Source organism: Cheilinus undulatus, linkage group 14 (genome assembly GCF_018320785.1).
Source record: "Cheilinus undulatus linkage group 14, ASM1832078v1, whole genome shotgun sequence".
Taxonomy (NCBI): domain Eukaryota; kingdom Metazoa; phylum Chordata; class Actinopteri; order Labriformes; family Labridae; genus Cheilinus; species Cheilinus undulatus.
In genome coordinates, this window is record NC_054878.1 from 49,278,516 (window position 1) to 49,306,347 (window position 27,832).

The following is a 27,832-nucleotide window of genomic DNA, read 5'->3' on the forward strand; positions in this document are numbered from 1 at the left end:
CAACATTTCAGAGTTGAAATATTCTGTGTCATCATGTATGCTAGGGCTGATAGATTATGGCAATAATAAATATCCTCATTATTTCTGATAACGATTATTTTGCATGTTTACAGACTGATTTATAACATCTTCATTGGGTGCATTATCAAATTTAATATTATATTTTATATTCTGAGCGCTGAAAAGAAGCAAACCATGAAAATAAATAAGTGCAATAATATAAATAATTAGATGAACTAATGGTTAATCACGTTAAATATATAAACCATGCTTTTGAGGTAGCTATGATTTACTCTAGTGGTAAAAGGAAACACACTAAAATATTCACCATGCAGTAATCATTGCATCTCATTTGTCTTTTTGCATTATTGCATAAAATAAATGAGAACTGAAATTAAAACTTGATTAACTGGACCAGCTGGTAAATCTCAGAGCTCACTGAGCCCATCTTTGCATCACTGTCAGTGAAACAGTCTCAGACCGGCCCGGCTGTGACCATCATCAGTTTAACATCAGGGGGATTCATGGCGGTGCCGTCTCACCATGAGGATGCCAAAGTGAGTGAGGTGGTCACACTGGCAGACGGTTTTGTTGCTGCTGGATCCCTCAGACACTCTGCAGCCGTCTCCATTCCAGCCTCCGGCTCCATCTAGTGGTAAGACAGAAGTGTTACAGTGACTTCACTGACACATCTGTATGAGCAACAGCACAACAATTTTTACAACCGGGAAAAGAGACGTGAAAGTATTAACATGGCTGGATATGCACTTTAAAACTAAACCCTCATCTTCAAACGATTTTAATCATCTTTACCTCTAAATATTGTCTGATAACTTACAGAGAGCTCAGCAGAGGGATTGAAGAAGTAAAATTCCTCTTCAGTTTCTCTACTATAGCTTTTATTATTAAGAATAATATCATGACCATCCAATGCTGACTGACTATGAGCTACACACGTGGACAAAATTGTTGGTACCCCTCTGTTAATGAAAGAAAAACCCACAATGGTCACAAAAATAACTTGAATCTGACAAAAGTGATAATAAATAAAGATTCTATGAAAATTAACCAATGAAAATCAGACATTGCTTTTGAATTGTGGTTCAACAGAATTATTTTAAAAAAACAAACTCATGAAACAGGCCTGGACAAAAATGATGGTACTCCTAGAAAAGATTGAAAATAATGTGACCACAGGGACATGTTCAACCAAGGTGTGTCCTCTAATTAGCATCACAGGTGTCTACTAACTTGTAACCAGTCAGTCGGCCTATTTAAAGGGTGACAAGTAGTCACTGTGCTGTTTGGTGACATGGTGTGTACCACACTAAACAGAGAAATGTGCTGCCCAGTGTCAGAAAGCTTGGTCTCAGTCACAGGTCATGGGTCTTGTAACAGGATAATGACCAAAAACACACAGCTAAAAACAGCCAAGAATGGCTAAGAGCAAAACACTGGACTATTCTGAAGTGGCCTTCTATGAGCCCTGATCTAAATCCTACTGAACATCTGTGGAAGGAGCTGAAACATGGCGTCTGGAGAAGGCACCCTTCAAACCTGAGACAACTGGAGCAGTTTGCTCATGAGGAGTGGGCCAGAATACCTGCTGAGAGGAGCAGAAGTCTCACTGAGAGTTACAGAAATGGTTTGATTGCAGTGATTGCCTCAAAAGGTTGTGCAACAAAATATTAAGTTAAGGGTACCATCATTTTTGTCCAGGCCTGTTTCATGAGTTTGTTTTTTTAAAGCTAATTTAGCTAGAGTATATGTAGCTAAAGCTAATGTAGCTAAAGCTTGTGTAGGTAGAGCTAATGTAGCTAGAGTGAATGTAGCTAAAGCTAATGTAGGTAAAGCTAATGTAGCTAAAGCTTGTGCAGGTAGAGCTAATGTGGCTAAAGCTAATGTAGCTAGAGTGAATGTAGCTCAAGCTAATGTAGGTAAAGCTAATGTAGCTAAAGCATGTGCAGGTAGAGCTAATGTGGCTAAAGCTAATGTAGCTAAAGCTAATGTAGCTAAAGCTAATGTAGCTAAAGCTTGTGCAGGTAGAGCTAATGTGGCTAAAGCTAATGTAGCTAGAGTGAATGTAGCTCAAGCTAATGTAGGTAAAGCTAATGTAGCTAAAGCATGCCCCCTGTTAGCAGTGCTATGGAAATGTGTCCCACAGCAGATTGCAAGAGGACCGTCTGAGAGAGTGGCGGTCTGCTGGTGGACCCCTCTATCTTTATGCCCATATAAGGAGAGGGGACTGCAGGGTAGTGTGCAAACACAGAAGGGAAGAAAACTAAAGAATTGACACAGTAGTCCAAATATAAGAACCACTTTGATAGTGGTGAAGTCGAGCTGCTCCCAACGAGGAGATCTGATTCTATCTTTAGCATCGGTGATGAAAATTTAATTTGATTCTGTTCTTCACTGAGAAGAAGTCAGAGATATGAAAACGCTGGTGAATGTCAGAATCATCAGAACTAAAGTGTTCTTGGTGAACGAGGCCCAGTGCCTCTAACTTCAGCTGTAGTCACTGCAGACTTTAGAAATATTTATGTGGACTTTCTGAACTGTCAGTGACTGATGTGAATGGAAACAGAGCTGCAGATAAAATGAAGGGTCACCGTTATTGCTTTCTTGAGCTCTTATTCCCCCCTCGTCTTCTCACTCCCGTTCTTTTCTCTTTTATCATAAATTCTTGTGCTTTGTTTTTTTTTGGCCTGCACATTAATCTTTCTGTATTTCTGTACATTCTTTAAGATGCAGCGCTCTGTAGGTCCATAAGGACATAAAATAAACCTGAAGCTGACATAAATAAACTTCAGAGGTGAAATAAGGACGACTTCAAGCTTGGAGGTTGATGAAAACCTCTCTTGGAAGAGACGTTCTTAGGTGTGTTGATGTTTCTCCTAGTGAGGTGAGGTGAACCTGAAACTGAGCGATGTGACGACAGACTTACCGTTCATACTGAAGTCCCAGAACATGCAGATGGGATTCAGAGACGGCTGCAGGAGAGGAAAGAATATCAGAAACACCATTAAACCACTCCATCATACACATCACATCATACACAGAATATCAAATATGAACATCTGAAACGGTGCATCTTCATTCCTGTCTAAGACAGTGCCAAAACTTTAGAAATAAATCCACAACAGCCCGGACCACTCTGACAAAACTCTGAGTTTAACCCAAGAAACCACACAATATGTTGATTTATGTGGAGTCTCTCTGCTCTGGTATATTTGTCCTCCACATCGTCTGAATTAGAAAATTAAATTACCAACAGATACGGGAGCCTGGTTCGGTATGAAGGAAGGGCTGAGAGGTGGTCTGGAGAAATCCTATAACAAGGGACAAACATAAGGCCCAATGACCTTGACCTCTGACCTTCTAACAGCTCATCCTTGAGTCTGAGTGGACATTTGTTAAGAGCCACTAACATAACGGCTCTGCCTCACCCATCGTCGATGTGGAGGCGTAAAGATATGAGTGAAGAAACACAGAAAAGACCAAATAAAGACCTGAATGCATCGAAATTAAAAAGAAAATATAAAACATCCACAGAAGGAAAGAAAAAAGTGTCTCAACGGGAAAGAAAATAAATAAAAGGTTAGAAATGGGGGGGCATCAAAAATAGAAAAAAGACAAAGTTCAATTATTTAAGATTTCTGATAAATGTTGGATTTTTTAAAAATGTTGCAGGTAAAAAAAGCAGATGATAAATCAAATATTTAGCAAAAAATGCAACCAAAAAAAATTAAAATAAAAATTTAAAAAATTGTGCAGTATTTTATTCATACAAATGATGTTAACATTCAACAAACACACACAGGTCTCACCTGCTCAGATAGGTGAGCGATCTTGATCTCCACGGGCTCCTGCAGGTCACGGATGGAGAAGTTTCCCACGCTGCTCGCCACCACGTAGCTGTTCAGAGAGCGGCTCTTCTGCTTTTTCTGAAAACATGCCAGCAAATACAAACTGGTCAGAGGTTTAACGTTAACGATGTTTCTCTACTGGTGTGATCGGACTGTGAGGAGTAAAGCACGGTGCAATCAGACGGGTTTAGAGAGCTGCAGTGTTAACGGAGCCGTCTGACGTCTACAGTCCTGTTCATCGTCTCTTCTACTGACAGACTGCAGGACTCTGCAGAGCGGCCTGTAACAAGCATTTACACTGAACTGGACCTCATAAGGACTCACCTGGAAGAGGTTTGTGCTGCTGAAGAACATGAAGTTGATCCTGGACAGAGACGACCTGTCCTCGTCACTCAGGGAGACGCTGGACAGCAGAGACGCCGGGAGGATGACCTGAGCCAGAGGGTTCACCCGCTCAGACTCAAAGTCAATCTGAAGGATGAGAAAGAGGATGGATGGACAGAATGGAGGGGAAAGAAGTGCAAGGAGAAGAGGGAGGGAAAGGAGGAAGAGGAGCAGGGAAGAAGGGAGGGATTAGATGGAAAAAAGGAAGAGAAAGAATAAAGGGAGAAGGGGATTGAGAGAAGTGAAGAAGATGGATAAGGAAGTGATAAGGACGCAAGGAAGGAAAAATGAGAGAGACAGGAAGGAGAGGAGAGGAACAAAGGAAGATGGGGAAAAATGGGGAAGAAGAAGGAGAGAGGACAGGGGTGAGAAAAGAAGAAAAGGAGGTCATAACATAAGACGGGAGGAAGGAAATACGAGGGAGACAAAGACGGAGGGATGGAGAAACAGGATCAACAATACAGGAACAATAAAAGGACTGAAGTCACCATGAGTCCCATCTGCTGGGGTTACCTGTGGGTCAGTGTTGTTTGGAGGGATGAAGGCGCTGAACGACGTCCCGTTGAACACAGACGTGTTGAGGGCGGAGATTCCTACAGCCAGATGTCTGGAGGTGATGCTGATGGACGAACCTTCAAACTCGATCTTCTGAACCAACTCATCCACCGTTTTTAGAGCTCTGATGGAGAGAGAGAGAGAGGGAGGGATGCAGATGAGGACTCAGGATGGTTGAGGGAACAATTTAAAGCATCTCTTCCCTTCTTTGCCTAAGAGGCCAAATGAACCATGCAGAAGATTCGGGTTAGGGTTAGGGAAGGACGATGCCTTGACAATTTCAGTCCATTAAAAGGGGTAAAAGTAAAGTCCCTTCATAAAGAAGTGGGAGGGGCGGAATCACTATAATAGCTCAGCTTTTAGCTTCAAAATGGCAATAGAGTTAAGTCTTATCCACAGAGCACGTGCAGAGAAGAAACCCACAGTAGCTGCAAACTAAATTAACACAAACTGCTGAGCTGAGCAAAACAACACCCTGCCTCATTTATGCATATGTTAATGAAGGGAAGAATTCAAAATTCAAATACTGCTCCCCTGACACTAAAACGAGCCTCACTACAAAACCCACAACCGCTGTGCAACCAAGTGTTACACCAAAGCTATTTCTCTCTCCCCTCCTCTCTTCCTCATCTACCATCATGGTCATCTACCTTCATGTTCATCTACCTTCAATGGTCATCTACCTTCATGTTCATCTACCTTCAATGGTCATCTACCTTCATGGTCATCTACCTTCATGGTCATCTACCTTCATGGTCATCTACCTTAATGGTCATCTACCTTCATGGGCATCTACCTTCATGTTCATCTACCATCATGGTCATCTACCTTCATGGTCATCTACCATCATGTTCATCTACCTTCAATGGTCATCTACCTTCATGTTCATCTACCTTCAATGGTCATCTACCTTCATGGTCATCTACCTTCATGGTCATCTACCATCATGGTCATCTACCTTCATGGTCATCTACCTTCATGGTCATCTACCTTAATGGTCATCTACCTTCATGGTCATCTACCTTCATGTTCATCTACCTTCATGGTCATCTACCTTCATGGTCATCTACCTTAATGGTCATCTACCTTCATGGTCATCTACCTTCATGTTCATCTACCTTCATGGTCATCTACCTTCATGGTCATCTACCTTAATGGTCATCTACCTTCATGTTCAGATGGTAGATGAACACAGCAGATCGCTGCAGAAATGATCAAACTGACGTCAACATGGTAATATAAAGTAAATCCCACTTCTCTGATGAAGCAGCGAGTGCGCTCTCTGAGCTGCTCATCACGTTAGAGATGATGGTGACGACGGTGGTTGCCAGAGAGCTGTTGATCTTTGCTACGTTCACCAATTCCTTCACCTTGGTCACCACTTTAGACACCTGAAGAGAGAGGCGGAGTTTAACCACAGATCAACGCCCCTCATCGTCTTCCTGCTTGGTCAGATTCTCACCTCCTCATTGGACAGCTCGTTGTTGGTTATGACGGCGAGCTGCACGGCTACCTCAGCTGCATTTTCTGCACAGGAAAGAACAAATCCCGACATTAACCTTTCCAACACTCCATATATTTTCTGCATTTAGAAGCATCAAACACAGAGCAGACAGATCCACATGGCTCCTCTGGTACCTGCTGACACCTGGATGGTGTCGATGTCGGTGCAGTTGCTGAAATCTGCATCTGACCAATAGGAGGAGAAGTTCTGAGGACTGATCAAACTGAGACAGAGAGGAGACGGGGGGAAGGGAAATCAAAATATTTCACATTTTTATTAGGAGTAAGAGGATCCTCACATAGCATCAGCACGTTAGCATACTGTACATTTCATTATAACCCTTTAACATAACTCATTAAGATCAAGCCTATAGCAGTGAAATAGATTTAGGTTTGATATTTCTGTAGAACCTAATACAAACATCAGTGTTGATGGTGTGGATCGTGTTACCAGGTTCTGGAGGTGCTCTGGTCCTTGTTAGGGAAACAGGGCAGGTACTGAGTGACTGACGGTCTGCTCTCAGGCCAGCGATAGTGCAGCGGGTTCTCCTCAGGACAGTTTTCTATCAGGACAGAAGAGTCATTTTATATTTCAACCACATCTAAAAATGAAAAAGACTTCAAATAAAGAAGAAAAAGGTCTCATAATTCCAAAGACAGTGGAAATAATACAACTTCATTTATGTAGTAATACAATACAATACAAGAACTTTATTTATCCCCGCAGGGAAATTCAATTGTCTGGAGTCTCATCTGTTTATGGTAGAATTATAAAGTCTAATAGCTGTTAAAGATCTTCTAAATCTTTCTGTCCTGCAGTGCAGGGATAGGAGCCGTCCACCTTCGTTGTTTCTTTGGTCATTTAGGGAGATATGAAGTGGATGATCCATGTTCCTCAGAATGGCCTCCACCTTCTTCATTGTGTGTCTCTCCACCTCATCCTCCAATGAGTTCAGCTTGATTCTGACCACAGAGCCAGCTTTTTTAACCAGTTTGTTCAGATGCCTTGCATCCTTGTGTTTTTCACTGCCTCCCCAGCAGACTGCAGCATAAAACAGAACCCTGGACCCACAGACTGATAAAACATCTGCAGCATCTTACTGCAGATGTCTATTGATCCGAGTCTTCTCAGGCAAAAGAGGCGGCTCTGCCCCTTTTTGTAGATGAAGTCTACGTTTTTAGATCAGTCCAACTTATTATCCAGGTGTACACCTAAATATTTATACCATGTCACCACCTCCATGTCCACGCCACAAGTGTTCACTGGCTGAAGAGCGGGTTTGGATCTACGGAAATCTATGATCATTTCCTTTGTCTTTGAGGTGTTGAGTAGGAGGCAGTTTTTGTGACTCCAGTCTGAAGGCACTGATCAGATCCCTGTATTCAGCTTCTTGTCCATTTCTGATACATGCCACCATAGCAGTGTCATCTGAGTATTTCTGGATGTGGCAGGACTCAGTGCTGTGTTTGAAGTCTGATGTTTACAGTGTAAACTGGGAATGGAGCCAGGACTGTCCCTTGAGGAGCCCCTGTACTGCTCATTAATGTCCCAGAAACAAAGTTCCCCACCCTGACAAACTGTGGCCTTCCTGTCAGATAATCTGTGATCCAAGAAACACAGGAAGGATCCACTCCCATCTCTGTGAGCTTGTCTTTGGGTATGGTGGGTTTGATGGAGTTGAATGTGTTTGAAAAATCAAAGAACATGATTCTCACATAAACTCCAGGTTCCTCCAGATGAGACAGGGCGCATGAAGCATGAAGAGGACGGCATCATCCACTCCAATGTGTTCTTTGTATGCAAACGGCAGGGAATCCAGTTTGTCTTTGACCTCAAGCCTCAGTAGGCGTAGAATCGGCCACTCCAGAGTTTTCATGATGTGTGAGGTAAGGGCAATAGGTCTGTAGTCATTTAGTTCAGCCGGACATTTGATTTTTGGTACTGGTAAAATACAGGATGTTTTCCACAGAGCAGGCACCCGCCCCAGCTGTAGACTCAGGTTGAAGATCCTGTGGGGAGGTTGACACAGTTGTGCAGCACAGTCTTTAAGCAGCCTTGGACACACACCATCTGGGCCAGCTGCCTTCCCAGAGCAAAGTCTCCCAAGCTCCAACCTCACCCCTGTCTCTGTGACAGAGAAGGGAACAGGTGCTAGAAGGGAAGAGGCTGCAGCTGTGGAGACACATGTAGGAGACGGAGAAGGAGGAGGAGGAGCTATAGTGGAGATTTCCATATGTTGAGGAGAAGAAGGAGGAGCAGCAGTGGAAGTAGGCGTGTCCACAGTGTCAAATCTGTTGAATAACAGGTTGAGTTCATCAGCTCTTTCCACATCACCCACTATTGGCTGTCTTTTCTTTTTATTGTTGTGTCCAGAGATGATACTGATTTCTCTCCACACATCACGGATGCTGCCGTGTTGAAAATTCCTATCTTCTTTTTGTATTCCAGCTTTGTCATCTTCAGTCTCCTCTTCAACTCATGTTGCACTTGTTTGAGCCGTTGTTTGTCACCGTCTCTAAAAGCTTTCTTTTTCTGGTTGAGGATTGCCTTTATGTCGCTTGTGATCCAGGGTTTGTTATTGGGGAAACAGCGAACAGTCTTTGTAGGTATGACTGTGTCTCTACAGAAGTTGATGTACTCAGTAAAACAATCAACCTGTCAATGTTCATGCTGTCTTACATAATTTCTGAGCCTTTACAATTAAAGATATTCATTTTACCACAGGAAAGAATAACTTAGTAGTATTACTACTAGTTAACCATTTACGAATGAATAACTAACTGCTAGTTATAATAAATAAATAAAACACAAAGTTCTAGTTAGTTAATAGTTACCCATAATGAATGTTCATGGTTCCTACTTCAGCATTGTTTTACTATACATAGAAATGCACTGAGTTCTGTGTTTCTTTTGCAGTGTTAGTCATAGAAAATGAGCATTAATGAATATATTAACTAGTCTAGCCCAGTTATAGCTTTCAGTCTAACAGACTGGAGTGAGAGCAGGTTTATGTTCTGGGTTTTGTTCTTAAAACAGGAAACCTGATTTTTTAAATACTTTTAGTAGCTTTTTCATGAGCATTGAAACAGTTCATAAAGTCAGAGTTTGGTTCTCACCGACTAGTTTGACATCAGTAGAATCAGTTCGGACATGCAGACCAGCTCCCATCATGCCTTCAGTGCTCCACATCCTAGCAGACACAGCAGCTTCTCCCAGACTCTGGTTACTGATGAAATAATAAACCAGCAGTGCCTGGCACACATAACTGCAGACAGAGGCATAAAAATAAGCTGCTGGATGGCAGAGAGTCAAGGATACGACAGGATCAGGATGATAGAACACTCAGTCTCACACTCAAAAACACTAAGAAGTCAGTGTTTACCTGGTGGGGTTTCCTCGGCTCTGCTCAGCGGGCCGCAGACTGCAGAGACAAACACAGATTACACTCAACACCATTCTTCTACCAGATCACGTGAGCTACAGCGTATGTATTTGGTGAAATTCTACCTCAGGGCACAAAGGATTATCGTAATCTTTAAAAACCATCAGTAATAGCTCTACATCTTGTAGTGTGGAGTTTCTAACATGTAAATTTTCAGGTCCTTATGGAGGCTGATGGCCTTAAATGACACCTTTTTGATGATTTCTTTGACTTTCAGGTGCCAACAGGTGCAGCTGTGTTGTCATGTACTGAGAGCACACTAATGCCTAAGAGCAAGACCTGCTTCCCCACTGTCATGAGACCACTCATGATCTCATTCACATGGAATGTTAACTTGATTGTTTTAGACTTAATGTTATCACATTCATCATATTTTTCCAGTAAATCTAAGTTTCATTGGATTTTATAACTGGCTTTGAGATAATTGGGGGCTCATCCAGACTATTTCAGCTTCTATAAACCTGCAAATATTCTACATTTATCTGGGATACCTTCAATACAAAGATGTCTTTGGAAAGGACATGATCAGTGGATAAAACTCTTGCTGAGGCCGGTCAGGAGAGGTGCAAAAACTTCTTCCCACCAAGAGAAGCTTTTATTTTAATAATGAAATGTGGTCCAATGCTGATAAAACTGTCGCTATTCTATGGCTACATCCAAGCTAATGCGACACTAGTGGCAGCTATCGCTATTGGCTTCTGCTGGAACCAAAACCCGCCTGTAGCTACCGCCTAATTCTTCTCAAATGATCCTGATTGGTCTGGGGTGTTCTCAGAAGTGGGAACAATCATTTCAGACTGGAATTTTACAAGATGGATCTGCTGGTCGACAGACATGGAATGTGGTAAATCTATCTGCTTTGCAAGGTCAGGCTCCTGTAAATGAACCATAACTCCATCACACAATAAGCTAAACATTTCTAAAAATCAGTCTATCTGTCATCAGGAGTAGAGTTGAGCTGAGTGGAAAAGCACCATAAATGCACAGACAACCCACCTTTACTTTTGTTAAGCATGCAACAACACTGGGCTAGTAAAGGGAAGCAGGACTAAATATGGGACAGACTTGTTCCTCCTCAGTTTTTCTTCATATGGTCTGTGAAATCCTTCAAGATATGAAAGATCCAGAAGCATTTTTTCATGTTAAGACTGACCTTAAAGAAAATGTTGAGTTTTTGTGGTGCCTCCAGGGGCTGATAATGTTGGTAATAATGGAAATATAACAACAGCCCTGCCTGGTAAAATCCACCGGTCTGTCATTTCTAGACTGCACAAAAGTATTTTCATGAACTTTCAAAATATCTGACAGAAAGAAGCGTCTGAATGTCTCTGCAGGTTAAAACAACCAGGATGGTTTATTTCCCCCAGCAGGATGGGACACTGATCTGACATCATGAGAAAATGTTTGACAGAATTTCCTGCTGCCCTCGTTTGTTTGATCAGCTCGTCTAAATCTTTCCTGGATTACCTGATGGAGTCGATGTAGACAGCGTGGGTCCAGTTCTGAAACGTTTGATTGAGCTGTAAGAAGAAAACAAATCAAATCAATGATTAAATCAAGAAAACATTTTTGTTCTGAGTTTGTGTATTAAACTCTCTGTGGAATTTAAACAAATCTAATTCTGCCCGTGGAGCCGAGACTGGAAAAGAAAGGTTTCCTCGAAATAGGATAGACTGACGTCAAGAGCTTCTATAATCAGAGTCGAGTTTAAGGAAGCTCCACGTTTTATTTGGCCTCTTAGTATGACAAAGTAATCTGGAAAAGTAGGTGGGTATGTAGGTAGGATGTAAGAGGAAGGAAGGTGTGTCAGTAGATAGACATGATGGCAGGTACTGAGGTAGTTAGACTGGTATGAAGATAAAAGACAGGTATGAAGGTAGGCAAGAGGTAGAAAGGTAGGTGAGTAGGCAGGTGGAGTAGGTATGTAGGTAGGAAGGTGGAGTTAGGTGGATAGGTAGTAAGGTAGGTAGGTGGGGTTAGGGTTAGGTGGATAGGTAGGAAGGTAGGTAGGTGGGGTTAGGGTTAGGTGGATAGGTAGGAAGGTAGGTAGGTAGATGGGTAGTTAGGTAGGTGGGTAGATAGGAGGGTAGCTAGGTGGGTAGGTAGGTAGGTAGGTAGGTAGGTGGGTAGGTGGGTAGTTAGGTAGGTGGGTAGGTGGGTAGGTAGGTGGGTAGGTGGGTAGGTAGGGTTGTAGGTAGGTAGGTAGGTAGGCAGGCAGGGCACAGGCAGGCAGGCAGGCAGGGTGCAGGCAGGCAGGCAGGCAGTGCAGGCAGGTGGGTGGCAGTGGTGGGCAGGCAGGGCTGCAGGCAGGCAGGCAGGCAGGCAGTGCAGGCAGGCAGGCAGGGTGCAGGCAGGAGGCAGCCAGGTGGGCAGGCAGGGGTGCAGGCAGGCAGGCAGGCAGGGTGCAGGCAGGCAGGCAGGCAGTGCAGGTGGGCAGTTAGGCAGGTGGGCAGACAGGAGGCAGCCAGTGGGCAGGCAGGCAGGCAGGCAGGTGGGCAGGTGGGCAGTTAGGCAGGTGGGCAGACAGGAGGCAGCCAGGTGGGCAGGCAGGGCTGCAGGCAGGCAGGCAGGCAGGTGGTGCAGGCAGGCAGGCAGGCAGGGTGCAGGCAGGAAGGCAGGCAGGGCTGCAGGCAGGCAGGCAGGCAGGCAGTGCAGGCAGGCAGGCAGGCAGGCAGGTGGGCAGGTGGGCAGGCAGGCAGGGCAGGCAGGCAGTGCAGGCAGGCAGGCAGGCAGTGCAGGCAGGCAGGCAGGGTGCAGGCAGGGCTGCAGGCAGGCAGGCAGGTGGGCAGGTGGGCAGGGCTGCAGGCAGGCAGGCAGGCAGTGCAGTGCAGGCAGGCAGGCAGGCAGGTGGGCAGGTGGGCAGGCAGGCAGGCAGGCAGGCAGTGGGTGCAGGCAGGCAGGTGGGCAGGTGGGCAGGTGGCAGGGCTGCAGGCAGGCAGGCAGGCAGGCAGTGCAGGCAGGCAGGCAGGTGGGCAGGTGGCAGTGGGCAGGCAGGCAGGCAGGCAGGCAGGCAGGCAGGGTGCAGGCAGGCAGGCAGGCAGGCAGTGCAGGCAGGAAGGCAGGCAGGGTGCAGGAGGCAGGCAGGCAGGCAGTGCTGCAGGCAGGTGGGTGCAGGCAGGTGGCAGGCAGGCAGGCAGGCAGGTGGGCAGGTGGCAGGCAGGCAGGCAGGCAGGCAGGGTGTGCAGGCAGGTAGGTAGGTAGGGGTGTAGGTAGGTAGGGCTTGACAGGTAGGTGTGCTCGTTCCTCCTGTGTTGGTAAGACATTCCTAATCCCACCTTCCTATGTCAGGAGAGTTTTTAGAGTTTTTTAAACAGTTTTTAGTGTTCCTAAAGTGCAGTAATGTAATGTTATCATAGCCTAAAGCAAAAGGAACAGGCACCCACTAATCGAGACAAGGCTTCTGTCAGTTATCCCATCAGTAATCCACTGATGCTTGGATTGTCAGTCTCCAGATCACCACCTTGTTGACCTAAATCTGGACCCGTCTTACCCAGAGAGCCACAGCTTGCTCCACCTCAGCCTGGGTCAGCTCCGAGTCCCCGTCATCCACCACAAAGGAAATCCTGTAGAACAACTCCTCTGCAGCAGACGTGGAGGGAAAGAAAGATGGAAACAGAGAAAATAATAGTTCAGTCTTTATTCGTCACACTCTGTTCCACACTCTTAATGGAAGGCTTTTTGTGCCACATAGCAGGAGATGAATTGAGCCGTCAGAGGTAATCGAGTTATGTAAAAATCCAATTTCACAGCTCCAAATGATGAGGAGGAATATGATAAGAGAGGAGAGGACAGGGAGCAGTTATTAGGATATTTTTGGCTGAATGGATCATTGCAGCAGCAGAGCATGTTTCTGTTATAGAGATCTACAATCTGACTGAGTCATTAAATCTGTAAAAGGATTTCACGCTCTCTGTGTGCCTGTGGTCTGACACCTCACATCTACTTCACAGACTCACATTTCAAACACAAACCTAATCAGCTTCCTGGAAATAGAACGGCAGCTACGGGGAGCTCAGTGTATCCACGCATTTTTATGTTTTTATTTATTTTAAATGTAAAAATATCAGACAAGAAAGCTAACAAGAGAATACTTTAGGCAATAACTTAGATTAAATCTACCTGAGAACATAGCTGGTCACTTTATTAGGTACAGCCATTCAACCGCTCTTTAATGCATTCATCTAATCAGCCAATCACATGGCAGTGATCAATAAGAGGTCGACAGGAAGGCTAATGGTAAAGAAGATCTGCTGAAGTCCATATGGTGTGTTTCCATTCTTCCATTTGGTTTGGGACAGTGAATCCTGATCATGGGGGCGGGGGGCAGACTCGCTAGGACTGATGGGAATTCTGGCACCAGTTTGACTCAGCTCAGTAAACTGGAAAAACTAAACCAGCACTAAAACAAGAGACTTAGCTCGCTCACACAAAAGAGATAGCTTTTATAATAACAGAGAGCTTCACTAATGGATGAAGTTTGGAGAAAAAGAGATATGGGACTGACATATTTAAGCTAGCGGCCTTCATGACGACAGAAGCCCATAGGAACAATATTCTACCCATGTGGACACGCATGTCTGCTAAAGCAAGGAAACTTTATCATGTCTGCTAAAGCAAGGAAACTTTATCATGTCTGCTAAAGCAAGGAAACTTTATCATGTCCGCTAAAGCAAGGAAACTTTATCATGTCCGCTAAAGCAAGGAAACTTTATCATGTCCGCTAAAGCAAGGAAACTTTATCATGTCCGCTAAAGCAAGGAAACTTTATCATGTCCGCTACAGCAAGGAAACTTTATCATGTCCGCTAAAGCAAGGAAACTTTATCATGTCCGCTAAAGCAAGGAAACTTTATCATGTCTGCTAAAGCAAGGAAACTTTATCATGTCTGCTAAAGCAAGGAAACTTTATCATGTCTGCTAAAGCAAGGAAACTTTATCATGTCTGCTAAAGCAAGGAAACTTTATCATGTCCGCTAAAGCAAGGAAACGTTATCATGTCCGCTAAAGCAAGGAAACTTTATCATGTCTGCTAAAGCAAGGAAACTTTATCATGTCCGCTAAAGCAAGGAAACTTTATCATGTCTGCTAAAGCAAGGAAACTTTATCATGTCTGCTAAAGCAAGGAAACTTTATCATGTCTGCTAAAGCAAGGAAACTTTATCATGTCCGCTACAGCAAGGAAACTTTATCATGTCCGCTAAAGCAAGGAAACTTTATCATGTCCGCTAAAGCAAGGAAACGTTATCATGTCCGCTAAAGCAAGGAAACTTTATCATGTCCGCTAAAGCAAGGAAACTTTATCATGTCCGCTAAAGCAAGGAAACTTTATCATGTCCGCTAAAGCAAGGAAACTTTATCATGTCTGCTAAAGCAAGGAAACTTTATCATGTCTGCTAAAGCAAGGAAACTTTATCATGTCTGCTAAAGCAAGGAAACTTTATCATGTCTGCTAAAGCAAGGAAACTTTATCATGTCCGCTAAAGCAAGGAAACTTTATCATGTCCGCTAAAGCAAGGAAACTTTATCATGTCCGCTAAAGCAAGGAAACTTTATCATGTCCGCTAAAGCAAGGAAACTTTCCTCTATCATGCTCCCATCCATTTTAGATGAGAGACGTGAGCAGATCACAGAAAACCAGGCGAGCCTTCTGTTCTCTAGATTGGTAAGCTGCAGCTCTCACACGGCAGGTCTGATCCAGGCTCAAGACTTCTAACCTGTGCTGATCCAGGCTAAAGACTCTAACCTGTGCTGATCCAGGCTCAAGACTTCTAACCTGTGCTGATCCAGGCTAAAGACTCTAACCTGTGCTGATCCAGGCTAAAGACTTCTAACCTGTGCTGATCCAGGCTCAAGACTTCTAACCTGTGCTGATCCAGGCTAAAGACTTCTAACCTGTGCTGATCCAGGCTAAAGGCTTCTAACCTGTGCTGATCCAGGCTAAAGACTTCTAACCTGTGCTGATCCAGGCTAAAGACTTCTAACCTGTGCTGATCCAGGCTAAAGGCTTCTAACCTGTGCTGATCCAGGCTAAAGACTTCTAACCTGTGCTGATCCAGGCTAAAGACTTCTAACCTGTGCTGATCCAGGCTAAAGGCTTCTAACCTGTGCTGATCCAGGCTAAAGGCTTCTAACCTGTGCTGATCCAGGCTAAAGACTTCTAACCTGTGCTGATCCAGGCTAAAGGCTTCTAACCTGTGCTGATCCAGGCTAAATGCTTCTAACCTGTGCTGATCCAGGCTAAAGGCTTCTAACCTGTGCTGATCCAGGCTAAAGACTTCTAACCTGTGCTGATCCAGGCTAAAGGCTTCTAACCTGTGCTGATCCAGGCTAAAGGCTTCTAACCTGTGCTGATCCAGGCTAAAGGCTTCTAACCTGTGCTGATCCAGGCTAAAGGCTTCTAACCTGTGCTGATCCAGGCTAAAGGCTTCTAACCTGTGCTGATCCAGGCTAAAGACTTCTAACCTGTGCTGATCCAGGCTAAAGGCTTCTAACCTGTGCTGATCCAGGCTAAAGGCTTCTAACCTGTGCTGATCCAGGCTAAAGGCTTCTAACCTGTGCTGATCCAGGCTAAAGACTTCTAACCTGTGCTGATCCAGGCTAAAGACTTCTAACCTGTGCTGATCCAGGCTAAAGTCATTCTAATTGAACTCCTCAGTGCTGCACTGGGCAGAAAATGTGGCCTGGTCTTTTTTGGCTGAAACCGGACCCTCACAATGGGTCAGATAGGACATAACTGTTTCTGTAGTCCCCTTGGATTAGTCCATCTTCCATATTCTTCCTGAGAACTACAGCAAGGCTGGCCCTGTTCTCACACTCCCTTGTATTAAGAGGTGAGCATAGTGGACACAAGCCAATCAAATGCCTGCAGTATCAGAGCACATGCTGTAAAACCCGCACATAGTCTTTACAAATCAGGGCATCTTGATGGTTTTTTATTGACTTGATGACTATTTTATATATTATCCCATTTCAGGCTAAAAAACTGCTTCCTCCAAACTTCACCTTCAGTTCCTGAGCATGAGTGGAGAGCAGACGGATGTAAACAGACCTTTAGCAGATGCTATTAAGCTACAGAGAAAACAACCAATGGGCCAAGGCTGCAGCTATGTGAGCTGGTGACTAGGGAAGGGTTAATCATACTGGCCCCAGAGTCCATCAGCCCCATATACCAGATTACCAGTCCTGCTCTGGTACTACCCCACAACTATATAGATCCATGATTTTCTTAGAGGGGTTCTGACCCCAAGGGGGTCATCAAGAGGTCGTGGAGGGCAGAGATAAAAAAGATAAAAACAATAATCAACATTTAGTTCTATTTTTGACATGAATGTTTAGGATTATATCAACTGCCACATAATAAAATTGTCCTTTGTTTTATTTTTTTATATTTCATTTATTCTGACTGATAATTACTGATAAATATAGTTAAGAAGGAACTAAAGAGACAGTTTAGTACAGGAAAAAGCCTTTTGGATGTCATGAGGAGATGAAAAGACTAAAAAAGTAAAAAAAAAAAAAAAAAAAGTTATTGTTGAGGCATAAATTCTTAAGTCTTTTTACCAAAAAGATACTGAATGGGACTGAATAACAAGATTCTCCTGCTGTAAGGAAGTATGAACGCTGCATGTTTGATATCGCCGCTGTAATGACTGAGGACAGAAGGGCTGCTTGTGAGAGGTGATGCTACAGGAGGTCATTAGTTTGGAAATGTAAATCACTTTTTGTTTTAAATGAATGTTTGTGACAACATGAGGGAGGGAAACATGGGCGCCTTAGCGTCTGGCCATTCTTCCTGCTCTGGGAGAGGAGGACTCTCAGTGAGTCTGGCTGCACCCTGCAGGGCTAGGATAGGCTTGTTCTTGACTCCAACAGAAGGGGGCTGAAGTAGGACAGCAGGTTCAGACCGTGGAAACCCTGAAGAACGAGGACTTCAGTGAGTTTGAACATGGTTGCTGGTTCCAGACCAGCTGGTGTGAGTACTTCTCTGGGATTCTCATGTCATCCAAAGCAGCTCTAGGGTTTACAGAGGATGAGGATGAATATCTAGGTAGAGGCAGGTCTCTGGGTCAGTGTTGATGACAGAGGTCAGAGGTCAGAGGTCAGACTCCAGGTTGTTCTGCTGTCAGCTAAGAGCAGCAAACAGAGGCTTAGATCCACACAGGCTCTCTAAAACTGGACTAGAGAACGTAGTCTGGTCTGATGAGTCTGGGTTATTACATTAACGAGCAGATGGGCAGGTATACCTAATGAAGTGGCCGCTGTGATTTAGTGTGTTTCCTCGTGTGAAAACTCATGTTTTCAGCAGTAGATGTGATCTATTTTTAGACTCCTAATTCCAATTAAAATGTTGATTGTTCAGTCCTCTAAATGGTCACATTTTCCCTTATTAGGTTAAATAGGCCAAAGTTTGACTTTCAAATTTACTTTACATGGGAATTCATGGAAAACCTTTGTTTTATTGATAAAAATGGACCTTCTTTATTGATTTTCTTTGATGATTTTAAATCAAAATCTCTTAGATCCTAACAGCAGAAACAGTATTTTTATTAGCTGCTTGATGTTAACGTCCTAAATGGTAGCTGCTCTCTCATTGATCAGGCACTTTTAGGGCTCTCAGCCCTCCTGCTATGCTTCACAGTGTCCACTAGATGTCGCTGTGGTATCTATCATTGTTAGTGAAGGCTGATGGCTCCTAGTCCATCAGTTCTGCTGGGAGATCCTGCAGGCTGCATACTTTAATATTTCTCTGGGGTTCAGAAAGCTGCTGCTTCTTACAAACATTTAGTCTGTGCAGATAAAACATGAATACTTTTTACATCTGAGGGTAAAGCAGCACAGCAGGACGTCTCAGCCAAAAGATAAAACCTCTGATGGAAACCAAAAGCAAAAAAACAAGAGCCTAAAAACATGATAAAGATGCAAAGAAATAAGGATCCAAAGTGGACATGAGGGAAATCTTCACCACAAATACTGACCAGAGAAAACACCAGAATCATCTTCCTCAGCTACAACAGTCAAATTACTAACATATGATTGAACTAGGTTTGATTTTAATGTCCTACACGAGGCCCAGACTCAAACCAATCACCACCTCCCACAGGTAAGACATCCCACCTGTTGACATCTGTAATAAAACAACCACTGCTACACAGGTGAGATAAGTCTAATGATCAGGATACTACAAAACCAAACCCAACCACTGTAGGAAGTCCTCTAATCATGTATTCAGCCTTAAATTCTTGGTTTTTAAAACCAGTATGTGCAAAATGCATTAAAAAGTTTTGGAGCCCTCTTTACGGCCAAACGTCTCTGGACACCTCACTGTTAAAGTCAAAGATGATTACTGAACAATATTTGGATCGGAGTTGGTCCTCCTGTGTAAACATGTTGGCTTGGACTGAGACTGTGTGATTATTCTACAACAAACTTAAAACTGTAGATGCTTTTCTTTGTTCTGTTGTGTTTTACTGTGGCGTATAAACATGCATGCAAGAAGACGAGTCAAAGGATGATGAGGAAGGGTAAAAATCTGTGCTTCCTTGGCTGCAGCGTACTAACAGAAGCAAACCACAGAGTCAGACTGATTTAGTTCTTTAAATTCAGGAAACGAAATCGTAGAGAAACCTTCTAGGGAAGTGAGCAAAAACAGGTTCATACTTTGGGATGTGGCAATAGCTGAAGTGTTGGAGATAATGTTAATAACAATGTTCTGCACCGCAGAACTGCAGGTGGTTCTAGATTCAAAGCAACAAAACACTCCATTCACTCCATTCACAAGTGGTATAAAATATCTGGATTTATGGAGCATTTCAATCAAGCAGTCCAGACCGGTTCAGCATTGTTTGGAGTGATGAACACAGACCTTGATTCCATTTCTGCCAACCATGATCTAGCAGTGTGTCTAGCTGATAAAAGTCTGTGATGAAGTTCCCTTCAACTTCTTCACTTATTTCTTGTTCTGTTTTTGGTTTGGTGATTCTACAAACACAAGCTACTGAATGGTAGAAAACAGACACAATGATCCTCTTCCCACGGCTGCCGGTGGGTTCTATTAGTGAATAAGTGCACTTCCTCACGCTGGACACTAGGAGGCATAAGTCATATATTCATGGATAAATGGACTTCAGCCACAGACATTTGTGGAAGTGAGGGATCAGATAGGTGTGATGATACCTGAGCTGAGGAGAGCCCAACAAGCAGGAAGGACTGGGCCGTACCTTTAACCGCGTTTAAAGGTGGAAACACGGCTAACTGTGTACCAGACTAACCAACCGAACTGAACCAAGCCAAACTGGACTGAACCAAACCAAGCCAAACTGGACTGAACCAAACCAAGCCAAACTGGACTGAACCAAACCAAGCCAAACTGGACAGAACTAAACCAAGCCAAACTGGACTGAACCAAACCAAGCCAAACTGGACTGAACTAAACCAAGCCAAACTGGACTGAACCAAACCAAGCCAAACTGGACCGAACCAAACCAAGCCAAACTGGACCGAACCAAACCAAGCCAAACTGGACTGAACTAAACCAAGCCAAACTGGACTGAACCAAACCAAGCCAAACTGGACAGAACTAAACCAAGCCAAACTGGACTGAACCAAACCAAGCCAAACTGGACTGAACTAAACCAAGCCAAACTGGACTGAACCAAACCAAGCCAAACTGGACTGAACCAAACCAAGCCAAACTGGACAGAACTAAACCAAGCCAAACTGGACTGAACCAAACCAAGCCAAACTGGACTGAACCAAACCAAGCCAAACTGGACTGAACCAAACCAAGCTAAACTGGACTGAACTAAACCAAGCCAAACTGGACTGAACCAAATCAAGCCAAACTGGACCGAACCAAACCAAGCCAAACTGGACCGAAACAAACCAAGCCAAACTGGACTGACCCAAACCAAGCCAAACTGGACCGAACCAAACCAAGCCAAACTGGACCGAACCAAACCAAGCCAAACTGGACCGAACCAAACCAAGCCAAACTGGACCGAACCAAACCAAGCCAAACTGGACAGAACTAAACCAAGCCAAACTGGACTGAACCAAACCAAGCCAAACTGGACCGAACCAAACCAAGCCAAACTGGACCGAACCAAACCAAGCCAAACTGGACTGAACCAAACCAAGCCAAACTGGACTGAACCAAACCAAGCCAAACTGGACTGAACCAAACCAAGCCAAACTGGACTGAACCAAACCAAGCCAAACTGGACTGAACTAAACCAAGCCAAACTGGACTGAACCAAACCAAGCCAAACTGGACCGAACCAAACCAAGCCAAACTGGACTGAACCAAACCAAGCCAAACTGGACTGAACTAAACCAAGCCAAACTGGACTGAACCAAACCAAGCCAAACTGGACAGAACTAAACCAAGCCAAACTGGACTGAACCAAACCAAGCCAAACTGGACTGAACTAAACCAAGCCAAACTGGACAGAACCAAACCAAGCCAAACTGGACTGAACTAAACCAAGCCAAACTGGACAGAACTAAACCAAGCCAAACTGGACTGAACCAAACCAAGCCAAACTGGACTGAACCAAACCAAGCCAAACTGGACTGAACCAAACCAAGCCAAACTGGACTGAACTAAACCAAGCCAAACTGGACCGAACCAAACCAAGCCAAACTGGACCGAACCAAACCAAGCCAAACTGGACCGACCCAAACCAAGCCAAACTGGACTGAACCAAACCAAGCCAAACTGGACTGAACTAAACCAAGCCAAACTGGACTGAACCAAACCAAGCCAAACTGGACTGAACCAAACCAAGCCAAACTGGACCGAACCAAACCAAGCCAAACTGGACCGAACCAAACCAAGCCAAACTGGACCGAACCAAACCAAGCCAAACTGGACAGAACTAAACCAAGCCAAACTGGACTGAACCAAACCAAGCCAAACTGGACCGAACCAAACCAAGCCAAACTGGACCGAACCAAACCAAGCCAAACTAGACCGAACCAAACCAAGCCAAACTGGACCGAACCAAACCAAGCCAAACTGGACCGAACTAAACCAAGCCAAACTGGACCGAACTAAACCAAGCCAAACTGGACCGAACCAAACCAAGCCAAACTGGACCGAACCAAACCAAGCCAAACTGGACTGAACTAAACCAAGCCAAACTGGACTGAACCAAACCAAGCCAAAATGGACTGAACTAAACCAAGCCAAACTGGACTGAACCAAACCAAGCCAAACTGGACCGAACCAAACCAAGCAAAATTGGACCGAACCAAACCAAGCCAAACTGGACCGAATCAAACCAAGCCAAACTGGACCGAACTAAACCAAGCCAAACTGGACCGAACCAAACCAAGCCAAACTGGACCGAACTAAACCAAGCCAAACTGGACAGAACTAAACCAAGCCAAACTGGACTGAACTAAACCAAGCCAAACTGGACCGAACCAAACCAAGCCAAACTGGACCGAACTAAACCAAGCCAAACTGGACTGAACCGAACCAAGCCAAACTGGACTGAACTGAACCAAGCCAAACTGGACTGAACCAAACCAAGCCAAACTGGACAGAACTAAACCAAGCCAAAACTGGACAGAACTAAACCAAGCCAAACTGGACTGAACCAAACCAAGCCAAACTGGACTGAACTAAACCAAGCCAAACTGGACAGAACTAAACCAAGCCAAACTGGACTGAACTAAACCAAGCCAAACTGGACCGAACCAAACCAAGCCAAACTGGACTGAACTAAACCAAGCCAAACTGAACTGAACCGAACCAAGCCAAACTGGACCGAACTAAACCAAGCCAAACTGGACTGAACCAAACCAAGCCAAACTAGACTGAACCAAACCAAGCCAAACTGGACTGAACTAAACCAAGCCAAACTGGACTGAACTAAACCAAGCCAAACTGGACCGAACCAAACCAAGCCAAACTGGACCGAACCAAACCAAGCCAAACTGGACTGAACTAAACCAAGCCAAACTGGACAGAACTAAACCAAGCCAAAATGGACTGAACTAAACCAAGCCAAACTGGACTGAACCAAACCAAGCCAAACTGGACAGAACTAAACCAAGCCAAACTGGACAGAACTAAACCAAGCCAAACTGGACTGAACCAAACCAAGCCAAACTGGACTGAACTAAACCAAGCCAAACTGGACAGAACTAAACCAAGCCAAACTGGACTGAACTAAACCAAGCCAAACTGGACCGAACCAAACCAAGCCAAACTGGACTGAACCAAACCAAGCCAAACTGGACTGAACCAAACCAAGCCAAACTGGACAGAACTAAACCAAGCCAAACTGGACAGAACTAAACCAAGCCAAACTGGACTGAACCAAACCAAGCCAAACTGGACCGAACCAAACCAAGCCAAACTGGACTGAACCAAACCAAGCCAAACTGGACTGAACCAAACCAAGCCAAACTGGACTGAACCAAACCAAGCCAAACTGGACTGAACTAAACCAAGCCAAACTGGACTGAACCAAACCAAGCCAAACTGGACCGAACCAAACCAAGCCAAACTGGACTGAACCAAACCAAGCCAAACTGGACTGAACTAAACCAAGCCAAACTGGACTGAACCAAACCAAGCCAAACTGGACAGAACTAAACCAAGCCAAACTGGACTGAACCAAACCAAGCCAAACTGGACTGAACTAAACCAAGCCAAACTGGACAGAACCAAACCAAGCCAAACTGGACTGAAGTAAACCAAGCCAAACTGGACAGAACTAAACCAAGCCAAACTGGACTGAACCAAACCAAGCCAAACTGGACTGAACCAAACCAAGCCAAACTGGACTGAACCAAACCAAGCCAAACTGGACTGAACTAAACCAAGCCAAACTGGACTGAACCAAATCAAGCCAAACTGGACCGAACCAAACCAAGCCAAACTGGACCGAACCAAACCAAGCCAAACTGGACAGAACTAAACCAAGCCAAACTGGACTGAACCAAACCAAGCCAAACTGGACTGAACCAAACCAAGCCAAACTGGACCGAACCAAACCAAGCCAAACTGGACCGAACCAAACCAAGCCAAACTGGACCGAACCAAACCAAGCCAAACTGGACCGAACTAAACCAAGCCAAACTGGACAGAACTAAACCAAGCCAAACTGGACCGAACCAAACCAAGCCAAACTGGACCGAACCAAACCAAGCCAAACTGGACTGAACTAAACCAAGCCAAACTGGACTGAACCAAACCAAGCCAAAATGGACTGAACTAAACCAAGCCAAACTGGACTGAACCAAACCAAGCCAAACTGGACCGAACCAAACCAAGCAAAATTGGACCGAACCAAACCAAGCCAAACTGGACCGAATCAAACCAAGCCAAACTGGACCGAACTAAACCAAGCCAAACTGGACCGAACCAAACCAAGCCAAACTGGACCGAACTAAACCAAGCCAAACTGGACAGAACCAAACCAAGCCAAACTGGACTGAACTAAACCAAGCCAAACTGGACCGAACCAAACCAAGCCAAACTGGACTGAACCGAACCAAGCCAAACTGGACTGAACTGAACCAAGCCAAACTGGACTGAACCAAACCAAGCCAAACTGGACAGAACTAAACCAAGCCAAACTGGACAGAACTAAACCAAGCCAAACTGGACTGAACCAAACCAAGCCAAACTGGACTGAACTAAACCAAGCCAAAATGGACTGAACTAAACCAAGCCAAACTGGACTGAACCGAACCAAGCCAAACTGGACCGAACTAAACCAAGCCAAACTGGACTGAACCAAACCAAGCCAAACTAGACTGAACCAAACCAAGCCAAACTGGACTGAACTAAACCAAGCCAAACTGGACTGAACTAAACCAAGCCAAACTGGACCGAACCAAACCAAGCCAAACTGGACCGAACCAAACCAAGCCAAACTGGACTGAACTAAACCAAGCCAAACTGGACAGAACTAAACCAAGCCAAAATGGACTGAACTAAACCAAGCCAAACTGGACTGAACCAAACCAAGCCAAACTGGACAGAACTAAACCAAGCCAAACTGGACAGAACTAAACCAAGCCAAACTGGACTGAACCAAACCAAGCCAAACTGGACTGAACTAAACCAAGCCAAACTGGACAGAACTAAACCAAGCCAAACTGGACTGAACTAAACCAAGCCAAACTGGACCGAACCAAACCAAGCCAAACTGGACTGAACTAAACCAAGCCAAACTGGACTGAACCGAACCAAGCCAAACTGGACTGAACTAAACCAAGCCAAACTGGACTGAACCAAACCAAGCCAAACTAGACTGAACCAAACCAAGCCAAACTGGACTGAACTAAACCAAGCCAAACTGGACTGAACTAAACCAAGCCAAACTGGACCGAACCAAACCAAGCCAAACTGGACCGAACCAAACCAAGCCAAACTGGACTGAACTAAACCAAGCCAAACTGGACAGAAGTAAACCAAGCCAAAATGGACTGAACTAAACCAAGCCAAACTGGACCGAACCAAACCAAGCCAAACTGGACCGAACCAAACCAAGCCAAACTGGACCGAACTAAACCAAGCCAAACTGGACCGAACCAAACCAAGCCAAACTGGACCGAACCAAACCAAGCCAAACTGGACCGAACCAAACCAAGCCAAACTGGACTGAACTAAACCAAGCCAAACTGGACAGAACCAAACCAAGCCAAAATGGACTGAACCAAACCAAGCCAAACTGGACTGAACCAAACCAAGCCAAAGTGGACTGAACTAAACCAAGCCAAACTGGACTGAACCAAACCAAGCCAAACTGGACTGAACCAAACCAAGCCAAACTAGACTGAACCAAACCAAGCCAAACTGAACTGAACTAAACCAAGCCAAACTGGACTGAACTAAACCAAGCCAAACTGGACCGAACCAAACCAAGCCAAACTGGACTGAACTAAACCAAGCCAAACTGGACCGAACCAAACCAAGCCAAACTGGACTGAACTAAACCAAGCCAAACTGGACTGAACCGAACCAAGCCAAACTGGACTGAACTAAACCAAGCCAAACTAGACTGAACCAAACCAAGCCAAACTGGACTGAACTAAACCAAGCCAAACTGGACTGAACTAAACCAAGCCAAACTGGACCGAACCAAACCAAGCCAAACTGGACCGAACCAAACCAAGCCAAACTGGACTGAACTAAACCAAGCCAAACTGGACAGAACTAAACCAAGCCAAAATGGACTGAACTAAACCAAGCCAAACTGGACTGAACCAAACCAAGCCAAACTGGACCGAACCAAACCAAGCCAAACTGGACAGAACTAAACCAAGCCAAACTGGACCGAACCAAACCAAGCCAAACTGGACCGAACCAAACCAAGCCAAACTGGACTGAACCAAACCAAGCCAAACTGGACTGAACTAAACCAAGCCAAACTGGACAGAACCAAACCAAGCCAAAATGGACTGAACCAAACCAAGCCAAACTGGACTGAACCAAACCAAGCCAAAGTGGACTGAACTAAACCAAGCCAAACTGGACTGAACCAAACCAAGCCAAACTGGACTGAACCAAACCAAGCCAAACTAGACTGAACCAAACCAAGCCAAACTGAACTGAACTAAACCAAGCCAAACTGGATTAGAATGCCGTAGGAAATGCACCTTTAGGAATGTTACAGTCCACCGTTAACAGCTTCTTGTACTACTTTCTAAAGTAAACCAGTTCTGTTGCATACATGCACGGACAAACACAAGAACATGTAAAGAACAAGGCTGTTTGGTGGAAACGCACAATCAGCCAGGTCAGGTTTCATTAATTCAGCCATCTTTGTTCATCCCTTCGTCTACACTGCTATTCCCATTCTGGGTTGCAGGGGCTTGAATCAATCCAAAGTCACATAACCAGCCACTCACAACTACGGGCAATTTAGGACCACCAATTAACCTCACACGTGTGTCTGTGTTCTGAGGGAAGAAGTCGGAGCACCAGAGGAGGGAACATTCAAACTCCCTGTCCAAAGTTTGAACTAAGGACCTTCTTACTATGAGGCAACAGTACCAGCAGCTGAAACCAGACGTGTCTTTGTGGAAAAGCAAATGTTGATACAGCTAAGGCCAAACACAAAAACTGCCAAAATACTCAAGAATGCTTTAACACCAAATGTGACCAGGGTGGAGACAACACGAAGAAAAATGCCCAGAACGTCTGAGAAAAGTGGTGTCCAATTACTTTTGGCCATATAGATTATATTAAACTCAACATAATTGTTTTCAAACACAAAATTTGACCTCTCATGTGTGTATAAGAGTAAACTTTAAGACTTAATACATGTTCTGAATGATTTTAAAAGGGCATGCCGCTAACCCTCTAAATGATTGTTTTATTAACGTTTCTAAATCTACCGTTTCTGGTAACTGCGTGACATACTGTTCCCCGATGACAGTCCACACAGACATGTAAAATGAAAGCCTTGTTTACATTGGCATGGCAGAATGGGCAGGACTGTTAAATCCACAGATGGGGATCCAGGAGTCAGGTGCACCGCAGTCTTATTGGCGTTGCTACCGGCTGGCGTGCTGAGTGCTTTGAATGGAGAGTTCTTTGTGGTTGTTAAACGGTGCATATTGAAGGCTGACGGTAGCGCAGGAGAAGGGCGGACATGACTGTAGTTTTGGTCCCCATTCAGAAATATTCCTGAGCTCTGGTTCCTGCTGTGATCTGACATGATTGGGCTCAAAGACGGCTTTGAAACGGTTGAATCTGACTCTGCTGATGTGCCTGCACTCACACTGAGATCAAGCATCTCTCTGCTGTCAGTCATGCCGCCCCAGGATCCTTCCAAACGTCCGTTTTCAGTCAGAGTTGTACCATTTTTAGACTTTGTGGTGTTTGTCATCTCATCTGGCACCAAATGTGAGTCTTCAGGTGTTAAAACTGTGCTTGTATTCACCATGGGGAGATCCTTGCTGACAGTGTGGTTATCACCTCTAGGAAATGCTGGCTCTCCAAGACCAGACATGAACTGACTTTGGGAATAAACAGAGGAGCCCATGGGGGATCTAGAGGCTGGCGTGGAAGAGAGAGTATTGAGGCCAGAAGTTTGCAGGGGGGTTGAAAAAACTG

General features: G+C 44.7%; 1 protein-coding gene across 3 annotated transcripts in view; it reads right to left on the reverse strand.

Annotated features, from left to right (window-relative positions):
• adgrg6 (adhesion G protein-coupled receptor G6) overlaps positions 1–27,832 on the reverse strand; it is a 117,918-nt gene that overhangs the window by 50,793 nt on the left and 39,293 nt on the right. For all 3 annotated transcript variants that reach the window (XM_041804575.1, XM_041804574.1, XM_041804572.1), the window contains 13 exons: positions 13,242–13,330; positions 11,219–11,271; positions 9,692–9,730; positions 9,426–9,574; positions 6,760–6,871; positions 6,444–6,532; positions 6,268–6,332; positions 6,060–6,196; positions 4,764–4,929; positions 4,191–4,337; positions 3,828–3,944; positions 2,945–2,990; positions 543–649 (listed from right to left, as the gene is read on the reverse strand). In XM_041804575.1, the coding sequence (XP_041660509.1) occupies positions 543–649; positions 2,945–2,990; positions 3,828–3,944; positions 4,191–4,337; positions 4,764–4,929; positions 6,060–6,196; positions 6,268–6,332; positions 6,444–6,532; positions 6,760–6,871; positions 9,426–9,574; positions 9,692–9,730; positions 11,219–11,271; positions 13,242–13,330 (1,316 nt within the window). The remainder of the gene's footprint in view (positions 1–542; positions 650–2,944; positions 2,991–3,827; positions 3,945–4,190; positions 4,338–4,763; positions 4,930–6,059; positions 6,197–6,267; positions 6,333–6,443; positions 6,533–6,759; positions 6,872–9,425; positions 9,575–9,691; positions 9,731–11,218; positions 11,272–13,241; positions 13,331–27,832) is intronic.